Source organism: Rhinopithecus roxellana, chromosome 5 (assembly GCF_007565055.1).
Source record: "Rhinopithecus roxellana isolate Shanxi Qingling chromosome 5, ASM756505v1, whole genome shotgun sequence".
Classification (NCBI taxonomy): Eukaryota; Metazoa; Chordata; class Mammalia; order Primates; family Cercopithecidae; genus Rhinopithecus; species Rhinopithecus roxellana.
The window spans coordinates 14,368,809-14,394,139 of NC_044553.1; the positions used below are offsets into that span (position 1 = coordinate 14,368,809).

General features: G+C 38.4%; 1 protein-coding gene across 1 annotated transcript in view; it reads right to left on the reverse strand.

Annotated features, from left to right (window-relative positions):
- Positions 1 to 6,971: 6,971 nt before the first annotated feature.
- The window catches only part of ARMH4 (armadillo like helical domain containing 4), a 165,113-nt gene continuing 146,753 nt past the window's right edge, over positions 6,972 to 25,331 (reverse strand). The window contains exons 6-8 of the mRNA XM_030930951.1: positions 14,776 to 14,807; positions 7,972 to 8,106; positions 6,972 to 7,728 (exon numbers count right to left, since the gene is read on the reverse strand). Coding sequence (XP_030786811.1) covers positions 7,660 to 7,728; positions 7,972 to 8,106; positions 14,776 to 14,807 — 236 coding nt within the window. The 3' untranslated portion in view covers positions 6,972 to 7,659. The remainder of the gene's footprint in view (positions 7,729 to 7,971; positions 8,107 to 14,775; positions 14,808 to 25,331) is intronic.

The following is a 25,331-nucleotide window of genomic DNA, read 5'->3' on the forward strand; positions in this document are numbered from 1 at the left end:
TGCTGGGATAATACAGGGTCAGCCCCTCCAGAAGGCAGAACACTAGACTCCATCGTATCTAGAAGCCTCAAAAGTCCCATGACCCTAGTCAGCTTTAACTGTTGTCTTTTCCCTCATCTCTCCATCTAAGCAATCTGCAAATCCCACTGTCTACCCCTCCTGAACACCTCCAGAACCCATTCTCCTCTTCCAAGTTTGTTCCTGCAACCTTGGTCCAGGCCATGATTATCTCTCACTTACACTGCTGCATCCACCTTGACCTTCACTGGTGTCTCTGACTCCAGACTTTAACCTTCCCAAACCAGTCTTCCTATTAACTCAGGCCTGATCATATCACTTCACAGCATAATATTTTTGCATGACTTCTCATTGCCCTCAAATAAAGTCCTCATTCCTTGACAGGACCTAGAGGACCCTTCACCCTCAGCCCTGTATTTCACATGGCATACCACCCTCAATCTCAACTCGCACTCCCCTAGAACACCTAGCGCCCCAGCCAGGCTAACTACTAGATCTCTCACCCCTGGCCTTTGCACGTGGGGTTTCTCTGGCTAGATCACATATCCCTTTCTCCTCTTTATCTGAATAACCCCACTCATCCTTCTGACCTTAGGTTTGATGTTACCTGCTCTGGAGAAACATCCCTGATCTTCTTGACCCAGTTAGATATTCCTTTTCTGGACCCCACAGTGTCTGTGACATGAAATTGCCCATTTTCTATCTTCCCTACTAATCCATAAGTCCTTTCCAGTCATGGACTGTGTCTTGGCTCCCCCAGCACTTAGCATATGACCTGACACATAAAAGGCATTCAATAAATACTGATTCAGTCAGAAGCAATATCAAGTGTTCTTGGTTTGCTGAAGATAGAATCTCTAGTCATCCTCAACCTCCTTGGTAAAGAACCAATCAAATCTTTGGGATCTGATTGGTTCAATCACAAAACCATTTCCTATTCTTCTTCCTCTCCTTTATCTCCTACATAAAGAAGGAAATAAAGGAAAATGACCACTGAAGCTTTTGTATCAAAATTCCTTTTTGGAAGACAACTTACAATTTCCTATTTTAGTCTGTCTGGTCATGAAGAAGTCTGCACTATACAAATGCTGTGGCCATGTCATGAGACATAAAATTAGAGAAATGATTCAAATACTTTGGTCCCTTCCTTTATTTTGCTGCTAATTAGGGAGAGAATATTGAGATGGACATGACACTGGTTAATAAAAAGCTCAGCTTCCTGAACTGATGCCAGATTTATTCTGATACTAGAGCAGATGATCTACCCACCTTAAAGGTAATAAAATAATCCAAGTGGGTGCCCACTTTGCCTGCCACTTTGCTTGCACTCTGTTCCCATACCCATAAACTTTGAGAAAAAAGATAACAGGATTTTCCCCCCACAGATAATTCTTCTGTTTCTACTCTCAGTTCCTCCATACTTAACCCACAAAAGGTTATACCTCTCAGCAACATCCATCTGAAGAATTTATACTCTATATTACAAATTATTGATGGTTATCACTTATATAAGTGATCTTTTCCTGCTGCTTCTAGAAAAGAGCAAGTAGGATATTTGCTTTACTAGGTGGAATATGTAAGTTTTTTACATCATTTTTTTTGTGCTTTTACACAAACTAGAACATGGGAGCAAATGATTTGTTTCTTTGTGCTTTTGCTGCTACTTACTGAGGGAATTCCTTCCTTCCTTCCTTCCTTCCTTCCTTCCTTCCTTCCTTCCTTCCTTCCTTCCTTCCTTCCTTCCTTCCTCCCTCCCTCCCTCCCCTCCTTCCTTCCTTCCTTTCCTCCTTCCTTTCTCTCTTTATCCTATATGCACATGATAGAAAATTGGGTTAATTAGTAGGGAGTTAGATATACCTATTACCCCAAATAGGACACTCTCAATGCATTTATATTACAGTGGCTTGCAAAATAAATGCTGGGGTTTTCTGCATGCAGAAATTAAGCAACAGGATTATGTTTCCAGCTATGTTAACTGCCAGTCTATAATTATCAGAGCAACATCTCTCTGCAGTTCATCTTCAGCTTATCAGTCTAGGAGTGCTAAATTTCCACATGTGGGATTTTTATTAAGTCAGTACCATTATTTTGCTTTCAAATTATTTCCTGTTCCTAGAAGTTTATATTCAGTCATTTGAAGACTGTGCAATTAAAGAAGATATCTAACTGAGCTTAAGCTCATTTAAAGTAACCAAGCACCTTTTACCTCCTCATCCATCTTGGACTTCAATTCCCCACCCCCGGCAATGTTCATTCTAACTAGTATGAGATAATTTTATTTGATGGAGAAGATGGAGGCAAAATGGATTCATGTAGCTTTATGGTCCCTTCTCCTGCTAATGATCTTCCTCATTTGTATTCTTCTCCTTGCTTTTCTCTATATTTTTTCAAGCATTGGTCCATTGAGAACTTTGGCATCCCCCAGCACTTTCTAACGTTTTATGCCATTTTTATATTTGCCTTGTATTATGATTTTTCCTCCATCTTCTTCTACTATATTCTTTCCTTGTAACCATACCTTCACATACCCTAAAGGGAAGAGATTTTTTTTTTCAGTTGTGTTTCTGCCTCTTCAAATTCCTCTGTGGTCATAAAAAAGCCTGTCTTGCCAAAATGTCATGTAGCTATAACCTTGCACCAAATAGTACATCTTGTTTCCAAAAGCTGTTTTTTGGCAGCTGGTAGGAACATGGATTATTCATAGCCACAGAAATCACAATGCCTGTGGAGGATTTGATTCTTCTCCCCTAGGTTGTGGCTGTGATTGGAAATAAGGTGTTTCATTTGGGCTTCTGCAGGAAGAAGACACCTGGAGGCAGACACAGAAGGAAGAGCGAGGTATTCAGTATGCTCCATGCACTCTATATAATTTTCTGATACCTGTATAAAATGTTTTGGCTTTTAACGGTTAGCCTTTGGGGGGAAAAAATCATAAAATGAAAAACCACTTTTAATTGACTCTTCAAAAATTACTTTAAATGTGTTCTAAAACTTGGCTTTAAAATTTCTTCATACAGTTTTGACCTACGTTAAGAGATACAGGTACTTTAAGAAAATGTTTCTGGAAAATTGTATTTGAGGCAATTTATCAGCTGAAGCCATGGCTAAGGCACTGCTAGGGGAATCTGTTACCCTGGGATACTAATTAACTCCAAATATTGCATATAAATTAAGCTAGCAGCTACTGAAAGAAACAGCTTATGGGAAAGAAAAAACTAAAGAGGTTGGAAAGAAAAGCACTCTCTTTTCTAATTAGAGAAAAAGACATCAGGGGTATGGGAGAAACCTTTTCTCTCCATCCCAGCCTTCTATTCTTTTTCTAGTAGCTTCCATCCTTTTCTCTTTCCTTTTGTTTTCCTTTCTCCTTTCTCCTATCTCCACGGCAGGTGTGATTTATTGGATAGCATGACCAGGGAAAGTGTCTCTTCCCACAGGGGATTGCTCTCCTTGTCTCTTTTGTGTGTGTGTGTGTGTGTGTGTGTGTGTGTGTGTGCATGTGTGTGTGTGTGTGTGTGAAGAACACTTAATGTGAGATCTACCATATTAACAAAAATTTTTGTTTTGTTTTGCTTTTTGTTTTTGTTTTTGAGACGGAGTCTCACTTTGTCGCCAGGCTGGAGTGCAGTGGCGCAATCCTGGCTCATGGCAAACTCCACCTCCTGGGTTCAAGCGATCCTCCTGCCTCAGCCTCCCAAGTAGCTGGGACTACAGGTGCACTACTACGCCCAGCTAATTTTTTGTATTTTTAGTAGAGATGGGGTTTCACCGTGTTAGCCAGGATGGTCTCCATCTCCTGATCTCATGATCTGCCTGCCTTGGCCTCCCAAAGTGCTGGGATTACAGGCGTGCGCCACCACGCCCGGCCCTCTTAACAAATTTTTAACTGCACAGTACGGTATTGTTAACTATAGGCACTATGTTACACAGCAGAGCTCCAGAACTTATTCATCTTGCATAACTGAAACATAATTAATCAACATCTCCCCATCTTGAACTTTGCTCAGCCCCTGGCAAGCACCATTTTGCCTCTGCCCCTATGAGTTTGATTATTTTGGACACCTCAAATAAGTGCAATCATGCATTTGTCCTTTAGTCATTAGTTTATTTCACTTAGCATAATGTTCTCCATGTGTGTCCATATTGTCATAATAACAGGATTTCCTTATTTCCTATGGCTGAATAATATTCTACTGTATGTATATACCACACTTTCTTTATCCATTCATCTATTGATAGATATTTAGGTGTCTCCATATCTTCGCTATTGTGCATAATACTGCAATGAACACGGGAGTACAGCTACTTCTTCAAGATCCTGATTTCTATTCTTTTGGATATATGCCCAGAAATGGGACAGTTGGATTATATGGTAGTTCTATTTTAATTTATTGAAGAATCTTCATACTGTTTTCCACAGTGGCTATCCATTTTACATTCCCACCCACAGTATACAAGGGTTCCAATTTCTCCACATCTTCAGAAACAATTGTTATATTTTGTTTTATTGAATAATAGCCATCCCAATAGGTGTGAGGTGGTATCTCATTGTGACTTTAAATGACCTTGTCTCTATCATAAGGAAATTGTTCTCTAGATAGATCCCTCCTAGCTGTGTTCGCAACCTTGCTGGGGCACAAATACCCTAAGCTCCTTTCCTGGAGATTCTAACTCATCAGGTCTGGGGTAAGGCCTTCAAATCGGTATGTTTCACAAGTGTCCCAGGTGATTCTTATGAGCCTACAAATTCTGGAAACACTGCCTCTCCCTCCGAGAAGAAGACCTAGTCCCTGCCCCTGCGGTGGGACACCGGCAGTTCTGGCTGGGTAAACTCAGTCCAGTAGGGACAGTGTTCACAACTGAAGCTGCAGTAATCGGCTCTCCTTTCCAGACAGCTTTATTTATTTCACTGTTAAATGTTTTAAGCCTAGTTGTTAGAATAAAAAGTTGACTTTCTATTTTAATTTGCAAATATAAGCATACCTATCACTTATTTTGGGTAAACCTACAAGTGCCTGATTTACTACTTTTCATCTGGACCACTGTATAACCACTGGCCAGCACTTCCATCTGGTAGCAGCACCCCTAATCCCAGGTTTTGTTTAAAATATGACAACTTTTTCTGATCCTCTTAATAATCTAAGCCAAACACTGAAAATCATTATTCCACAGCCACCAGCAGCAAGGAAAACGGCCAAAATAAACATGTCATTTGTACCATCCACTGACCATCCACTCAATCCAGATGTTTAAATGGGTTTGTACAGAAATGTACTCTGAGTATATGCTTTTCCTTTAAGAAATCATGTTTCCCAAAAAGGACCACAGAGATATTGTGTTAAGTCAAAATTCACATACATGTCATCCTCACAGACCTCTGAGAAATGAAAATATGGGTCTGTTATTTGGGAATTTATTACACTACAATTTGAAAAGTAAACCTATTAGCCATGGTTTAGTTAAGACTATAGCTTGAGTAGCTCAAGGCAATAATGGCCATTAGCATCACCCATGTGCTACTCAGTTAAGTGGCCTATCATGTATTCTCAACAAATAGTCTGTCAAGAATACAAAGACAGTAATGCCACACCACGCTCACTTACTCCCAACCTTAGAAACACTTATACCAAAGGGCTGCTCTTAAGAAAAGGAAAACATCCCTTATGCAATATCAGGACGTCTCTACTCATGAAATTACAAATCACTTCTGAGTGTCATGGTTCTGAATTCTGTTTTTAAAATCTGACCTTGAGCTAATTTGCCAATTGCTAACTTCTATTTGACTGTACAGAGCTTTTCACTTCTCTTGATCAATTTCACACATTTGCTTACATCTCTTGGCAAAAAAAGTTAAAATTACTTGATGAAAACGTTCTTGCAAGCCAGCCATTTTTCAACAATGGATTCTAGGAATTCTTCTCTATTAGTTCCATAGAAGTGATACTTCAATTTATGACTATAAAGGAAATAACTGAGATGGGGAAGGAAAGAACTTGTATGAGTAAGCGAGAAATTAGAAAGGCATCATTCATTTAACAAAGATGGAAACTCACATCAAATGTTCCTTGACCAAGCAGCTATTTCCTTAGAACGTTTGTTTTAAAGAAGGACTCTGAAATATCACTGCTTCCTCCAAAGTCCATGAAAAGGGTACTGAATTGAAGATAAGGGTGCATGGCTCTGGGTCCAAGTGGGTTCTCACGCTGATTCTCTTTAGGTACAACTTTGGAAAATCATTTCACTTCTCTGCTTCAGTTCCATCTTCAGTCAAATGGGAGAATAAAAACATATGTCCTACCTCACATAGTAGCTATGAGGAATAATTGTGCAATTTTTCTTGAACATAGTAGACAAGTTCTAATAAACCCCAACAAGTTCTCCACAGTGACAGCACTATTAATAAATAACCTTTATTCTTCCATATGAGCCAAGTCTTTACCCCAAAACTCAACTAACTACAAGTCCTCAATTCTTAGATTCAAATAGCGCATTGGAGTATCCTATTTTGTATAGAGCAGGGAATTATAGTCCAAGGGAGATGAGAAATGATCGAACATAGTTTAACATCCTCATAGCGGGGTGCCCTGAGAGAGGCTGGTTTCCCACGAGCTCTGTTGTGCACCAGGACTCTGGTCACTGGGCAGACAAACGATAGAATGTCTATTTTTCTAATAAAGCCAAATAAGGACCAATGGTAGCCCACTTTTCCCATGGTGAAGACCACAGATGTGGAAATACAACACTCTGAGTTAGTCACATTAGTAGCCACATAAGCATAGAACCAAATGGCAGAGAGAAATGCTCTGAGAGCTTACCTACCCTCATCTCATTCTTGATGTCTTCCTCATTTCTTCTTGGCAAAATCAAATAGTACCACAAAAAGCATACCTCTTAATCATAAGCATGTATGACTCTGCTGGACTCAATCACACTATTTAAGACTGCAAGCATACATTAAGACTAAGAGTCAATTTAATGTATTATTTCTAGTGCATTTTTCCTCACCAAGAATAAGAATAAAACAGAAGGTGAGAAATAATAAAACTAGGAGACTGAAGCACATAATGCAAAATACGTACAAATCTACACATAATCCTAATATGCTGAGAGAACTTCTTAATGAAAATGATTTCATTCTGAGTTGCTGCTAGTTTGATGCAAATGCAGTATGTACCATGGCTCACAAGCCCATGGTTTCACGTAGGTAGAGTATAATGATGAGAAGTTATTCTTTGTAAAGATTTATATCTCAAAGTCAGGCATGCCTTGGTGGCAACAATCATTATTCTCAATGCAGGTAATTCAAATCAAGGAAAAGACACTGTGGAAAAATACAAAATATTTACTCTGCCTAATGTAGCAACTCCTACTGAAAAACATATATGCTGCATATTTATGAGTTGTAGCCCATAGTTGTGGAAAATTCACTACAGAATAAAACCAAATACTGCATGATACATTTAGTATACAGCATGCCATTTCTGCTCAGTACAAGAAAAATCTACTACCCAGCACCCAGCAGACACTAGGACTAACGGCCTGATAGCAGCAATGTGGCAGGTTGTTGTTCTTTTTTTTTTCTGCTCCAAAATAAAAATTAGAATAGTAGCATCGTTGAATATCCCAATTAAAACCCAGTCCAATTCAAAATTCATCTTCAGAGCTGTCGGCTAAGAGCATTACTCGATCTTGCATGCTGTTGAATTCTCTCTGCTAGAGAAAGAAAACAGAAAAGCATTAAACCCTTCCTGCCGCAGAGCAAAGCTGAGAAACAGGCCCCCTTTAAAAGACACGCTAACAAATGAAGCCGAGGCAGGAGCTACAGCAGCTAATCCAGACCACTGGGCACGTCAATACCGCTCAAGCATCATTAAACTCCGTGTGCTTTATTAAGTAAATTAGATAAGCAAAGAATGTTCTGAAACTGATTAGGTTTTGCTATTGTTGGTTCCATACCTTTCTTTTATGCCTTTTGAAACCATTTCTCCTTCGGCGATTCATAACCTTAATGCTGTAGAGGGCTCCCAAGATGAACAAGGCTCCAGCTATCCCAACCCCTACAGGCACCAGCATCCCAGACATGTAACCAGCCTGCATAGAAAAGGAAACACACGTTAGGATGCTAAACAGAGCACTGCCCTGGGTTCCTCATTTCTGCTGGATGGCAGCAGGTTTTTTGACACTTTGAATTATCCCGTCTGCTTTGTTATAAGATAAAACTAAACCTAAAATACAGTAACTTTTTAGGGAGAAGGCAACAGAGAGAGAGGTAGGCCAATTTTGGGGCTATTTCAAATACATAGAAGTATAGAAATAAATCAGCCAGACCTAGTGGCACTTCCAGCCACTAGCTTGTGCACATTTGTCAACATCAGGTTCTGATGACAGAAATATAATTTGTATTAAAGATGGATGAAGTAAGCCTCCGAGAATGCCAGGACTACTAAAATGCTATAAATTGGAAATATCAGCCAGCATCAAGCTTAAAGGAGGTCAAAGTGTCCTCTGAAATACTGTGTTTGCTGGGGGGTAAAAAGAGGGCCTTGACAGTGGTGGTCCTCTCTTCTCCCTCTCCCTGTCTGTCTTAGCTGCATTACAGTAAGAGAAGAAAGATGAAAATGCTTGTGAGTAAAAGGGGAGGGCTTCTGAAAACAAGGAAGAAAAGGGCCTGCAAAGGCAAGGGGAGGAATGTTAGATGTCAGAGCAAAGGCAGAAAAGACAAGGACAAGGAGAGAGTGTGCACACAAAATGGATGGAGTGATTTCTGTGAATGGAATCGCCTTCCCAATAGACAAGACAAAGTTGGAGGTTGGGAGGGAATTCCGAATGTCCCATCCCCAAAGAAAGGAAGTGGCAGAGAAGGACACAAAGATCACTACCAACAACACGATACCTCCAAAAGATCCTGAAAGTGTCAAATTCATCTATGTTTCCAGTGTCTCCAAGGTGTCACTATGGATACTTTGGTCCTCAGAGAGCAGGATGATCCCTGGACTTGAGTAAGTACCTCAGGACCTACCCAAGCTTAGGGCAAGGCCATTGTACTCAGAGTGATCCCTACACCTTGGTCAATAAGACTCCTATGGGCTAACAGGGTATGTACTAACCTATAGCCCTTTCATGGGGGAACACAGGTAATGGTTTACCTCCCAAGAAGCCCCTCCTAGAAGCCTACCCATATAAAATACATAAACAATTAAAATTGTTCATAAGTCTATTCATTTATATGACTATCTTTTAAATTTCTAATACAGCACAAACTGTTTTTAGTATTTTTCAAAGTGAGCCAAAAACAGAGCAGGACAGAGGATAAAAGTTTTCCTGAAAGTGCTGAAGTATGTAGGCTGTGATGTTTTCCCAACATTTCTAGCAGGACATCCAAGGAATACATCAGAGCTTATGAAACGGCAGCACCTTCCTCTTGTATTCAGACAGCTCCCTCACTGTTTCTGCCTCCCAGAGTCTTAACTTAGGGCAAAATATGGAAATTTTTCCATTAATTTGAGAACAATACCACTGTTCCTCAGCACACTAAGTATTTTTCCCCAAGAAACAAAGCCTAGTCATTTTCCAATAAATTAATATGCTTTGTAGAAGCCCAAACTTTTTCTAAAGTTCTTCCAAATCTACTTAAGGCTTATAAAAACTCTGTAATTTTCCATGTGGGAAAATACTGAACAACAGCAAAGCATTGGTGCTCACACAAGAACTGTGAATCATTTTTAATTACCATTCCCAGTTTATGGAAACACGTACATGTTGAAATATGATAACCTTTAATGGTTTATGATAACCAGATGATTAGGCTTTTCATGCACAGTAACATTTGAACTTTTGGAAGGTCAACGTGATCAGCCTCTGTGGAGGTCTCCTCATACTCTGTAACTTAATCCCACACCAACAACATCGGTATTCTCAAGTATGTCACCATTTGCGCATTTCTCATTGACACACTTAAGCCTTTTACTTATGGAGCTTTATTTTTTCAAATTGACATATATATTTGTAAATTGACATACAAAACTGTACGTACTCATCATGTACAACATGATGTTTTAAAGTATACTTTCATTGTGGAATGGTTAAATTTGGCTAGAGCTCTCAATTATGTAGATTTCACAAAAATTCAGTTACATCTCTCTTTTTTGTCTCCTCTATTTTTTTTTCCTTTTTGGGGGTCCTCTGCCTTGCTTTGAAATTACAAGTAAATTACAAGATGGGAGCAAAGCAACGTACCATCTTAAGATGTAATTTAACTATTCTTCTTTCCAAACTGACTAAGGGAAAATACGCTCTTCTGTTAGAATTGCTCATGGCTTAATTTCTTCAGCAATGAAAAGAAATAAGACAACATGCACACAGTTTTAAGTTATAAATTCTACCTAACACTTTTTTTCTGTTCCAAATTATTGCATATACACGTGCCCCAAGGACACCCTGAGAAAGACACAATTGCACCAATGTATTATTCCAACCCAGAATGCATAACCTGAATCGAATCATGAGGAAACATCCAACAAACTGAAAATATATTCTGTTTTTTTAAAAAGACTGTATTCTTTAGCAATGTTCATGTCATAAAAGATAAAAGATGGCTATAAAAATGTTACAGATTAAAGGAAATTACAGAAACATGACAACTAAATGTGTTACATAATCCTAGAGTAGATTCTTTAAGAGAGGAGAAAAAACGCTCTTATAAAGGATATTTTGGGTTTGTTGAAAAAACTGAAACATGAATGCTAGATTCCATAAAAGTATTATATTGATATTGAATATACTCCAGCTAATAACTGCACAAAGATCTGCTTAAAATATACCCTCATTCTCAGGAAATATACACTGAAGTATATAAGGGTAAACAGGCCACAACACATGCAACTCATCCTCAAATAGTTCAGGAAAAAAGAGAAGAACGTGGCAGCAAATGATAAAGCACATGGGGTAAAATGTGAACAACAGGCGCATCCAGGTAAAGGTGTAGGAATGTTCTTTGTACCATTCTTACTCATGTATCTCATATGTAAATTTTAAATTATTTCCAAATAAAGTTTTAAATTTTAAAGTAAATTATAAGTCAAAATATTGCTAAATATATTCGTTTTTGTTAGGCTTTGAAGTTTTGTTTATTTGAAGTCAACGAGAAAGGTATCCTTCCTTCTTAGGATGACATATTTGTTCAGAACCTCTGTCATCAAGAAAGCCATAGGAAACCAAATGATATGCTGTACTGCCTAAAGTCTGCAGAACTGAGACAGCATCCTTATGATTTCTGTGCAATGGTTGTTCTCAAACTCCAGCATGCATCAGGATCACCTGCAAGACTTGCTAAAATGCAGACTGTTGGGCCCCATTGCCAGAGTTCCTGGGAGGTAGGTCTACGGTGGAGTGTGAGAATTTGCACATCCAACAAGCTCCAGGTGATGCTGATGCTGCTGGTCCAGACCATACATTGAGAATTGCTGCTATAAAGTATAGTCTGGGCCATTCATTTTCTGAATGGTTTCCTTAAGCTAGAAGAAATGTATTGGTTTTACTGATGTAACAACAGGCCTGGTCTTTATTACACAATTAAAATTGTTACGCATCTTCAGTTTTGAAAAGCAATTTAGATGCTGAAAAGATATACTAATGAGTAGCCAAGTTAAAACTTGCCTAACAAGGATCACCAACTTGAACACTTAGCCAAGAAGACAGTTAATGATGGAATTAATACAGGAACTGTCCCTCAATATCCATTCTTTTCTTCTTCTATAGTAAAGGAGCCTCCAATTTGGGAGTGGGAACAAAAGAAAGATTTCTTGCCTACTGGGAAGCTGGGTACAACCATGTGGTAAGTTTCAGATGATATGTCAGTGGCAGAAGAAAATTTCAAGATATGTTCTATAAAAGGGGAGCAGAGCCCTTATTCTTCGCCTTTAAGAATGACAGAGTGCTTTTATTCTCCCTTTTAAAAAGAAAGGGGTGTCATTAGCCTCCCCCTTTTTCCTCCTTCCTCTGACTAGAATATGCACATAGCTAAGTCAGAAGTGCCATCCAGGATCATGAGGTCACCTTGGGGATGAAGGTCACAAATGGTGGAGCATCAAATAGAAGAAGCTTGGGCCCCTGTCACTGTGTCACTCCCCACTAACCTGTGACTATCTCAGACTTAAAAACAGGAGACAATAGGGGCCAGGCACAGTAGCTCATGCCTGTAATCCCAGCACTTTGGGAGGCTGAGGCGAGCAGGTCAGATAAGGCCAGGAGTTCAAAACCAACCTGGCCAACATGGTGAAACCTCGTCTCTACTAAAAATACAAAAATTAACTGGGCATAGTGGTACATGTCTGTAATCCCAGCTACTCAGGAGGCTGAGGCATAAGAATCACTTGAACCTGGGAGGTGGAGGTTGCAGTGAGCCAAGATCACTGCACTCCAGCCTAGGTGACAGAGCGAGACTCTGCCAAAAAAAGAAAAAAGAAAAAAGAGAGAGAGAGAGATAACAAACTTCTATCTTGGCTAAGCCATTGTCATTGGGGGTGGGGGCGGATTGGCTGTTATTCACAGCTGATCTTAATCTTAATATAGAAAGACTAAACTACAACAACAAAAGGAACAATTCAGAACTTTTGAAAACACCACCCTTTCTAGAATCCAGCTAACCAACAGAGACTCAATACTGAAACAATTAAATGAAGCTAACCTGACAGAGTGTCCTGGCTTGACTGAAGAGCCAGGTTAGGCATGTAGTTTAGTTTTCAGTTCTAAGGGATTCTGTGACTTTCATCAAAGAGACAACAGTTTTGTACTCAAATAGTTTCTGAAGATAATGACCAACAAGACTTTAATAGATGATGGATGGATGGGTGGATGAACGGATGGATGGACAATAGAGAGTGAGGAAGATATATGTATATATGTGTGTAAGATCTATGTACATGTATCTTCTCAAACTTCAGCATGTACCAGGATCACCTGTAAGACTTGTTAAAGGAAGATATATGTACATGTGTGTATATACATATAAAATATACATATCAAATTAGCATGTAATCGTTCAACCATGGAAGAAGGCAGGGAATATGGGGAAGATTTAAATGAGTCCCTCCAAGAGTCAAAGATGAAGAGATAGGCACACATGACAGTCACCACTGGAATCCAAAATTTGCTTCCTACAATTTTTTAATTAAAATATACTGAAAAAAGTACTACAGAAGAAAGTGATGAGAAAGCTTGGAAAACTTGAAAATAAGCCAGAAAACTAGGGGTCACGCACAAAATTATTTCTCTTGATAAAAAGGAGCAAGAAAAAGGTACCAAGATTTTAAGACAAGATAAGAATAAAGGGTTCATAGGAATAAAAATATACAGCCTTTCTCTAAAGCTGCACAGATTATTTTAAGGGAATGGTAAAGCTATATATACATGCAGATAAGAAATTTAACAATATCAAATTTCAAAACAGGTTACCTGACAAAATTTATTTTCTTAAGACTTTTTTTTTTTTTTTTTTGGTCTCTTTGTTAAATAACTCAGGATACTTTCTATGGAAACAATGATATATGAATTCCTAGGTTAATATAACAAATCCTGTTTAATTTTCATTGCATCATATTTTTCCCTGAAAAATAACAGGAAACACTACCAATGTAAATATATCCAGTTCTAAACTTGAACTTTTCTTCCCCTCAAGTGTTTCTCAGTCCATCTGATCGCAGCCCACCTCTCCTCACAATTGGACCCATTACAAATATCAAAATGGCCTCCACTGACCTCAACAGGCTTAAAATTTTTCAATGTCACTTTTAATTTATATGAACATAAAATAGTCTCATTCTCAAAAATTATCTGTGCTAAATTTTACTTAGAAGCAGAAATAGTAAGGAGAATTAATACAATTATATAAATTCATTTGCAATTGAATGTATTCTTTAATGTTAAGCTGTAGTAAAATAATATTAATAATTCAAACATGAGGGAAATTGACTGCAGGTAATAAAAAAGATATGGAATGCCATCAATAGAAATATATTGAGACTGGTGAATTGAAGGTAACTCAGTATCTGACCACTGAAAAGATTTCCATTTAGCTGAAATCCCAATGAAATCTGAACTGGGCTGTAATAATGGGATCTGACACAGGTTACAACAAGGAATTCAGGACTCCATCTATATCTTTATGAGTAATTCAGTTTAAAATTACCAAGTAACCAAAAGCAAAGACTTGGAGAGGGTTGAAAATCAAAAGAAAATAAACAATATCAACCTGGAAGTTAACGTTGTCAATCACTATGTAGATGGCAGAATTAATTAAAAAAAAAAAAGAAAATCTTTTTCTATAGTTGGCCATTCCAGGCAGGTCAGCTCATCAATACCTAGTAAGTGGCAGCACTGTGATAAACTACACACCTAGAGAGTTTCATATTGGGGAAAAAAAAGAAAAGCCAGAAGGAATGGAATTACAATCCCGAAATTCCCCGAAAAGAAACTTGACATGTCAATGATATTATTCTGTTGAGCATATCAAACAAGGTAAATTCTGATACTTTTATATGAGTGAATGGTATTCCAAAGAATAAGGTGTCTCCTGTGTTCCAAAAGAAGGGATTTAAAGGGAAGGCCTTGTTTTTTGCAGGGTACTGCAAGTGGCCCTGAATCTTTAGATAGATTACCAGAATCAGAATAATAAACTAAAGCGCCACTACTCTGAAGATCTTTTGCTTAACAAAGCTATATGCCCCTAAAAATAAATCCAATGGAAGAAAATACTTTTCTTACCTTGTCTTTTAATTTTTCCATCCAGCTTCTCACTAGGAAAAAATAAGATAATAAAATGTAAATAAGCATTTTTACTTATATTTCATGGTATTTAGTTAATTTGACAGATTGAAGAGTTCTTTTGTATTAAACACAGTAAAAGGATTAACAGTATAACATAATGACAATAATGGTCTTGTTTTTATTTCTACTTATTTAGAAATGCAAAGGAGAGCACAAACATCCCTCATATCATTATTAGATAAATGGAGAATATTTTTGTTTGCTAAATGTTTTTTCTATTATTATTGAATGATTGGTGGCGAGGTATGGGCAAAGTGAAAATCACCTTTAAAATATCAAGTTCATTTATTCTCTGACACTTTTTCTTTGGCTTTATTCCTCATCTTTCTCAGTTTGTAAGCTCAGTGGGAATGCTGCACTTGAATCAATATCAGACGGCAGAGATTAAGGTAGGAAGGGAAAATAAGCAAGCCCAGGCTGCCCAGAGCTGGCTCCAAAGAGAAGCAGTTGCAATCATATTTGAAGAAGCAAGGACTGGACGAAAGGCAAGAACAAGAAGTATTTCTGAAAGACATATAACTTGTGAATGGTACCATTCTATAGCAATACAACCACTATGAAAAACAAAAGCAATGACCAAGTAATATTTACAAAGCCAACTGAAAAAGGCTGATCAACTATGAAATTGTATGTAGACCACAGTTACAGCCATTTGGGAATACATAAATAAGCCAAGAGTAGAAGGAAGCATCTTTTTCAAAAAAGAACATTTTTGAAATACGTGTTAGAATGGCCATGTTAAGGTTGGTTTGAGTTTGTTGGCGGTTTTTTTTTTTTTTTTTTTTTTTACCCTTAATTACCTTTCAAAGTTATAATAATGTTTCAACATTGAATGAAGATTTACTTGTAAAAGTATCAGAAAGGAGGAAGAAAAGACAAATATATTCTCATTTTACCTTTATTATCAAACAAAAGAAATAAGTGTAAAAAAACTTTTAAGATTTCCTGGAATTTTCTCTGCTTTTGAGAAGCTTCAACAGATAGGAAGGAAGGTAACACAGTGGAAAACTTTTCTTACAAAGAGTCAGCTAGTTAATATCTCAGGTTTTGCAGAGCGCATAGTCTCTGTCACAACTGTTCAATTCTGTTCTTGTATAACACAAAAGTGGCCGTAGATGACACATAAATAAATAGGTTCAGCTATGCTCCAATAACCTTTATTTATGGATATTAAAATTTGAATTTCATGTAATCTTCAAATGTCATAAATACTCTTCTTTTCATTTTTTTCAACCCTATTAAAATGTAAAAAGCATTCTTTGCTCAGGGGCCACACAAAACCAGGCAGCAGGCTACATATGGGCCATGGACTATAGTTTGCTGGCCCCTGGCATAGATATACTTTAACCAAGAAGTCGGTGCCTCCATTTACAATCTGACTCTATATATAATAATATATCTGAAAATACTGATGATGGCTGGTGTGCACACAGCTCCCACCCTTACAAAGCATGACACATGCATTGCATCACTTGAACAGCAAACCAATGACAAACATGAGAGTCAGGTCAGATTATGCTCAGGGAAAAGATGAGGAAACTGGGGCTCAAGAGAAGCTAAGAGACTTGCTCATGGTTAACCAGTGAGTAAAGAGTCATTGGCGCCAAGCACGGTGGCTCACACCTGTAATCCCGGCACTTTGGGAGGCCGAGGTGAGTGGAGTTTGAGACCAGCCTGACCAACATGGTGAAACCCCGTCTCTACTAAAAATACAAAAAATTTAGCAAGGTGTGGTAGCAGACACCTGTAATCCCAGCTACTCAGGAGGCTGAGGTAGGAGAATCACTTGAACCTGGAAGGCAGAGGTTGCAGTTAGCCAACGTCACACAGCCTGGGCAACAGAGCAAGACTCCATCTCAAAAAAAAAAAAAAAAAAGAAAAGAAAGAAAGAAAGTCATTGGAACTCAAACCTAATTGTAAAAACCCAGGAGTAAGACTTTTGAACTACCGATTTCTTTTAGTGATACTACCACTGTTCTCCTTCAAGTTGAAAATGTGAAGATACCTTTGACCCTTCTACCTCCCTCGGGTCCTGGCTTTAATATCTCATGCAGAGCCCTTGTCAAGACCTCTCTCTTGTCCTTCCCTCCTAGCTCCCTCTGTCTCAAAGGGATTCAGACAAAGATGGTGGTGATCAATCAGGATAAGAGCAGGGTCATGGGGAGATCAAAAGAAGAAAGTCTAGGAACCTCTGGAATAAGGCCAGGGGTTAGTGATTCTAGGAGTGGTTCCATGGAGAAGTAAGATCCACCACTGATCCACTGAGTGAATTTGGAGAAACTCTGGACCCATAGCTTCCTTACATAGAGAGATGGCAACATCTGTCTTGCAAGATTGTTGTGAAGATTAGAAATAACACATGCAAAGTGTTTAGTATAGAAATCTAGGGCAGGAGGGGAAGAAAGGTAAGTAAAATATGAGTATTTTGTAAATACATTTCACTTAAGCCCATGACATATATTTAAACAGAAGCAAGATAATGTTTCCAATTCATTCATTCAACAAATATTATGTACATTGTGTTTGATCGGCATTATGCTCTAAAGTCAGTAGAAGTTATAAAACTAATTCCACTGAGAAAGGGGTTAGGCCACCAAGTCTATGATGAGAAGTGGATGACAAGCAGTAATGTAGGGACTGAAAGAGTGAAGAACAGAGCAGGAAAGCCAGTTGCTAGAGTGCAAGGCAGAACCCACCAACCTTTGAAGCAAGATGCTTGCAATCAGGGACTCACTTGGGTATTATACAATAAATAGGGCAAATCAAAAGAAAGGTGGAGGCAGGAACGTTAATATGAGTGCCTAGTGGAGGAAGCAAGATGGTGCAGGATAGGGATAGCCTGGAGAAGAGGAAAAGGAGGCAAAGACCAACCCAGGGTCCAAGGCACTGATAGGCTTGTGTACTGTAGGAAACTCATCGCGAAGAGAAGCATTTTAATTTAGGCCTTATCAACCCAGGCTTCACTGGTAAACTGTCCACATCTTAGGTTCTTAGAGTAAATTTCACAGTCCTACTTTGGATGATTATCTAATGAAGTAATTCTCCACTGAAGGCAAGAAGGCACATCAGTGCAAGATGTTTACATGTGCATAGATATCTGAAGGAGCACGTTCCTTTGATCTAGTTCAGCAATTCATAACACAGAGTGGGAAAGGCAGGCAAAATATTCTTGGCTGGTGAGAGAGGATAGTGAGTATTCTGGTGGGCATAGGTCTAAAAAGGTTGAGGAAACACTATTCTTAGACTGTGAGCTTGATGATGTTTCCCCATCTAAGAACACGAGATCCCGGAGGGCCATGCCTTGTGCTTCTCAGGTATCCGCCAAGGTCCTCTGCATAATATTAAACACTGAGGTGCTTAATACGTATTTTTTCTTCTTTCAGAAAATATTTATTTAAGTGAGTTTACAATCTTTGAGTAAGCCTGATTCTCATTCATGAGGATCCTGTAAACAGTTTTCAGCAAAACATTCAAGTCAAAATAAATATAAATTTTATGCAATGAACATTTTAAAACTTAAGGGGTAGAAAATGATAAGAGAATGCAATACAAGAAGAAAGAAAATTATAAAGAAATATTTTTAGTTAAAAAAAAAAAAAAGATGATGGCCAGACACACTGGCACATGCTTGTAATTCCAGCACTTTGGAAGGCCAAGGCAGGCAGATTGCTTGAGACCAGTCGAGGTAACATAGCGAGACTCCTGTCTCTACAAAAAAAAAAAAAAAATTTAAATTAAAAAAAATTTAAAGATATTTATAAACAGGAAAACTGACAACTGCAATTTTTAAAAAATAGAGAAACATCACAGTAATTAAAGAAGCATGAACAGATACAGCTTTTCAGAGCTACAGAGGGGGAGGGGAGATTTGCAATCTATATCAAAAGCTTTATTAAGGTTAAAATGTTTTATACAAAGCTCCAGTTATAGAAGACATGTATCTTAAACAATCATGAATATGCACAAAAATTTTCTTTAAATCATGTTCACAAAATATTTATACTAGAAAGGAGTATGTAAACAATATTAATATCCAACAAGACAGGATTGGTTTAAACACTCAAGGGAAAACAAAACCTTAGGTTATGTCTACAGAGTATTATATGAAAATAAAATTATTTTTAAAATACTTAATGGCAAGATGTTGTTCAACTTATATATTGCAAAGGAAAAAAATAGTGTAGTATAATGTGAGCCTGAGTTTGTAGATAAAAAATAGTACGTGTAAAATTTGAACAATGCACATCACAATGCTAACTGAATTAATCAATTCAGTTGACTGATTAATTGGGAGGTAGAATTATGGGTGATTTTTCTTTTATCCTCTGTATTTTTAGGATTTAGCAAATCACAATTTCTCACTACTTTTAAATTAAGAAAAAAACACATTTTACAACAAAATCCCCCACATTTCCATAAACCTTTGCAAATTAAAGTTGATAGTAGATTGCTGATAGTGAACACAAGAAGTTACAGCCTTTCCACTTGGCTCACAGCTCAGCCCACAGCTACAGATTCACTCTAATCCCACTGTTTTGTTATCTTTCTTGAAATTTTATTTAATGCAAATCCAAGAGCACAGTGCTATAATAAGACCTCTGGTCTCCTTCTAGTAGAGAGAAAGGTACACAGAAAAGAAAGTAGGCACGAATGAAGGTCATATATAACAAGCCCACAGCTAATATTATACTCATTGGTGAAAAGTTGAGGGCTTTTCCTCTAAGATAAGGAACAAGACAAAGATGCCCACTCTTGTCACTTATATTAAACTTAGAAGTGGAAGTCCTGGCCAGAGCAAATAGGTAAGAGAACAAAATAAGAGCCATCCAAATTATAAAGGAAGAACTTTGGCCAGGCACAGTGGCTAACACCTGTAATCCCAGCACTTCAGGAGGCTGAGGCAGGCAGCTCACTTGAGCCCAGGAGTTCAAGACCAGCCTGGGCAACATAGCAAAACCTTGTCTCTACAAAAAATACAAAAATTAGCTGGGTGTAGTGGCACACCTGTAGTCCCAGCTACTCGGGAGGCTGAGGTGAGAGGATTGCTTGAGCCTAGGAGGTTGAGGCTGCAGTGAGCTGTGTTCATGCCACTGCACTCCAGCCTTGACAACAGACCAAGACCCTGTCTCATAATAATAAAAGGAAGAACTTAAATTGTCATTGTTTACGGATGACATAATCTTATTTATATAAAACTAAAAACTCCACCAAAAAAATGGTTAGAGGTTATAAACAAATTCAGTAAATATGCAGGATACAAAATCAACATGCACAAATCAAGAGTTTCTATATCCTACCAATGAGTTATCTAAAACAGAAATCAAGAAAACAATTCCATTCACAATAGCTACAAAAAAAGAAATACTTAGGCATAAATTTAATCAAGGAGGCAAAAGACCTGTTCACTAAAATCTATAAAACATTGATGAACAAGATTGAAGGAGACACAAACAAATGAAAAAATATCCCATGTTCACAGACTACATTAATATTGTTTAAATGTCCATATAACCTAAAACCATCTACAAATTCAGTGCAATCTCTATCAAAATCCCAATGACATTTTTCACAGAAATAGAGAAAAACGATCTTAAAATTTCTATGGAACCACAAAAGACCACAAAATAGCCAAAGCAATCTTGAACAATGATGACAAAAAAAAAAAAAAAAAAAATGGAGGCATCAAAGTACCTAACTTCAAAATCTATTATATAACCAAAACAGTGTGGCATTGGCATAAAAACAGATACACAGATCAATGGAACAGACTCGAGAGCCCAGAAATAAATTCATGCATTTACCATCAATGGATTTTCAACAAAGGTGCTAAGAACACACAATGGGGAAAGGACAGTCTCTTTAATAAATTGTGTTGTGAAAACTGGATATCCACATGCAAAAGAATAAACTTAGAGCCTCATCTCACACCATATACAAAAATCAACTCAAAATGAATTAAAAACTTAAACGTAAGACCTGAAATTATAAATCTACTAGAAGATAATATAGGGGAAAAGCTTTATGACATTGGACATGGCAATGATTGTTTGGCTATCACTCCAAAAGCACAGGAAAGAAAAACAAAAATAGACAACTGGGATTTTACCAAACTAAAAAGATTCCATATAGCCAAGGAGCCAACCAACGGAGTGAAAAGACAAGCTATAGAATGGGAGAAAATATTTGCAAACTATATATCTGATAAGGGGTTAATACCCAAAATATATCATGAATTCGTACAACTGAATAGCAAGAAAACAAATATGGGGGAAGGACTGAATAGACATTTCTCAAAAAAAGACATACAAATGGCCAAAAAGTCCATGAAAAATGTTCAACATCACTAATTATCAGAGATATGTAAATTAAATGTACAATGAGATATCAATTCACACCTATTAGAAAGGCTATGATCAAAAAGACAAAAGATAACAAGGTTTGGCAAGATGTATAGAAAAGGAAACCTTGTACACTGTTGTTGGCAATGGAAATTGGTACAGTCATTATGGAAAACAGTATGGAAGTTCCTCAAAAATTAAAATAGAACTATCATGTGATCCCCCAATCCCACTGGGTACATATTCAAAGGAAATTAAATCGGTATGTTGAAGAGATATCTGCACTCTCATGTTCATTGTAACACTATTCACAATACTTAAGCTATAGAATCAACTTAAATGCCTGTCAACACATGAATAAAGAAAATGTGGTACTGTATATATACACAGTGGAATATTGTTCAGCCATAAAAAAGAATAAATTCCTATCATTTGCAGCCACATAGATGAGCCTGGAGAATATTATGTTAAGTAAAATAAGCTAGGCACAGAAAGATAAATATCACACGATCTCACTTATATGTAGAATCTGAAAAAGTATAACTCATAGAAGCAGAGAATGGTGGTTACCAGGTGTAGGAGGGGGACACGTTGGAGAGATATTAGTCAAAGGATACAAAATTTCAATTAGATCGGAGAAATAAGTTCAAGAGATCTATTGTACAACACATAACTATCACTAATCGCAATGTATTGTATTCTTGAAAATTGCTGAGAGAGTAGATTTTCAGTGTTCTTACCACAAAAATGCTATGTGAGGTAAGACTAATTATGTTATTAGCTTGATTTAGCCATTCTACAATGTATACATATTTCAAAACATCATGTTGTTTTGAATGTCAATTGTCATGTTGATAAATATATACGATTTTTGTCAATTAAAAACTAATTTTTTTATTAAAAAGTAGTCATGGGTTATTAAAACAGATCCTCTCTCACCCTCGCCAGCGCCCTCTTGTGTATATGAGTCCAGGTGTAGCAACTTGCCACTCTCCCAGTTTTTCTGCTGAACAAAAAGGGTGTGAAGATCAAAGATGCAGCTGCAGATAAAATAACATTTCCACCATCCTGGCCAACAAGCCGAAACCCCGTCTCTACTAAAAATACAAAAATTAGCCGGATGTGGTGGCACGTGCCTGTAGTCCCAGCTACTCAGGAGACTGAGGCAGGAGAATCGCTTGAACCCGGGAGGCGGAGGTTGCAGGGAGCCGAGATCACGCTATTACTCTTCAGCTTGGGTGACAGAGCGAGACCTTGTCTCAAAAATAATAATAATAAAATAGAATTTAAAAAAATAAAATAACATTTCCATGCATCCTACCAGCTGCAAGACTGATTGGTTTTAATGGGCTGAGGCTGAAAAGTATCCCAAACTGTTTATTTAGAGGAGTATGTTTAATTTTGATTTATTTCCAGTAATACAGTTTTATGAACTATATTTATCCCAGATATATGCATAAATTCCCTTTTACTAAAGGGGAAGCGATGGGAGCCAGAAGAGATCCAAGATTTGTCTGAAATAATAATAAAGATTTGTTGAACACCTCACAAAAATTTTGCAAAGTAGATATTATTATCCCCTATTTTACGGATGAAGAAAATGAAATTCAAGTAGTGCTCAGAGTCACACAGCTAAAAAGCAGCTGATCCGGTATTGAAACCAGCCCTTTATGGCTCTAAAACCTGTTCAGTATACCCATGGGTCACTCTCGGGAGGGGTGAGGGTAGGTGGGCCAAGGAGACTTTATCACAGCCCATGGGGCTTTCCTGAGCTCTGGAGATGGGGCATACTCAAGCTGGGGGGTGGTGTGTATTAGCTCACCTGGCATTCCGACTCCTTCACCTTCTCCTCCCCGTTCCCTCTCTCTGACGAATGTGCTTCTCTTTCTGCCTTTATGTGTGTCTCCCTCCATCTCTGTCTCTCATTGTGTCTCTGCACATCACATTGTGATTTGTGTCTTTCTGTCCTTTCTCTCCCTTCCCTTGTCTCTTTCTCTCTGACTCTGTGTCTGGGTGTCTGCCTGGTTCTGTTGCTCTATCTATCTTTCTCTCCCCGTCTCTCTCTTCCTGTCTGTGCTGTGTGTGGGGTGAGGGGGCTCTCTTTGTATACGTCTTTCTCATTCAGAGAAAATAAACTTGGATCTCTTACTTCCATGTTCGCCAAGGACTTTTCCAACTCAGTCCTGTGTGCCAGGGTAGCAGCATCTTTAACTCTCCATTGGGAAACAGCCAACTGAGTGGCAGAAATCTTAGGGTGAAACTTAAAACTCAGAATGAGCAATGCTGAAGAGAGAGAGAATGATTTATTATAAGGCGTTGGCTCATGTGATAATGAAAACTGAGACTTCCCAAGATCTACTGTCTGTAAACTGGAGATCTAGGAGAGCCACTGGTTTAGTTCCAACCTGAGTCCAAAGGCCTGAGAACCAGGAGAGCTCATGTAGTCCAAAAGCCTGCAGACTCAACATGCGGGAAGAGCTGGTGTTTCATGCCCGAAGACAGAGGGAAAAAAACAATGTCTCAGCTTTCAGGCGGTCAGGCAGGAGGAACTGCCCCTTTTCATAGGGCAGTTGGACTTACTGTTCCATTTAAGCCTTCAATGGATTGAATGAAGCCCACCCACATTAGGAGGGTATTTACCCAGTCTACAGATTCAAATGCAATATGGTTTGACTGCATCCTCACCCAAGTTTCATCTTGAATTGTAACTACCACAATCCTCATGTGTCTTGGGAGGGACCCGGTAGGAGATAATTAAATCATGGGGGGTGGGTTTTTCCTATGCTGTTCTCATGATAGTGATTAAGTCTCACAAGATCTGTTAGTTTTATAAAGGGCAGTTCCCCTGCACATGCTGTCTTGCCTGCTGCCATGTAAGATGTGCCTTTGTTCCTCCTTAGCCTTCCACCATGATTGTGAGGCCTCCCCAGCCATGTGGAACTGAGTCCATTAAACCTCTTTTTCTTTATAAGTTGCACTGTCTTGGGTATTTCTTCATAGTAGTATAAAAATGGACTGATACAAGATGTTAATCTCATCCAGAAACACCCTCACAAACACGACCAATATAATGTTTGATCAAATGCCTGGGCACACATGGTCCAGTTAAGTTGACATAAAATTATCCATCACAGAGTGAGACTGGAGGTCAAGATCACAATCCTGGCTCCCCAACATTTAAAGACAAGCCAGAGGAGAAAGTGACAGAAGAGACAGGTAGGGAATGGTCAGAGAGGCTCAGAAACCTGGACTGTTTCTGTTTGAAACAACTGTTTCATATAAAACAACCCAGAAGAGTGTGTTCCAAGCATTTATGAGGACATTTTCACATTTCATTGATCAAACAAATCCTTTGTTCGGGTTCAGCTAAGCCCATTGTGTTCCACTCATGTGCCCTGGCCCACTGCGGAGGTGTCCTGCACACTGCTTTCATCACATGCAGGCTTGAGGATCAGAGCCTGAGGTGTCCCCTAGCCACGGAGCCTTCAGTGGGTTAGCCAGAAACAAAGAGCAGGTATCACCTAGGAGCCATCTGCAACCAAGGAGGGCTGCAAGTATATTAATACACTGGTATAGTATACTAGTTTCCTAAAGCTACTATAACAATACCACAAACATCGTGGAATAAAGCAACACACATTTTTTATCTTATATTTCTGGAGAGAGAAAGACCAAAATTCAGACTCATGGCCTAAAGTCAAGGTGTCAACAGGGTTAATTCCTTCTAGAGGCTCTAGGAGAGAATCTGTTTCCTTGCCTTTTCCAGCTTCTAGAATCCACGTGCAATCCTTGGCTCATGGCCTATTCCTCCATCTTCAAAGTTAACAACATAACATCTTCAAGTCTCTCTCTCTCTTTCTCTGTCCCCACCCCCACCCTCCAAGCTCTGCCTCCCACTGTCATATTTTCTTCTCTGACTCTAACCTTCTTAATTCTCTCTCAGAAAGACCGTTGTGACAATCTCCCCATCTCCAGGTCCTTAACTCAATCACACCTGCTAAGTAGCTCTTGCCATGTAAGGTAACATATCCCCATGTTCCAGGGATTAAGAGGTAGACATCTTTTGAGGAAGCCACTATTCTGTCTCATTACATCAGTTAAATCCCCTAGTTTTCCTTATTCCTGACATGTATTCTACACAGTTTCCCAGAGAAT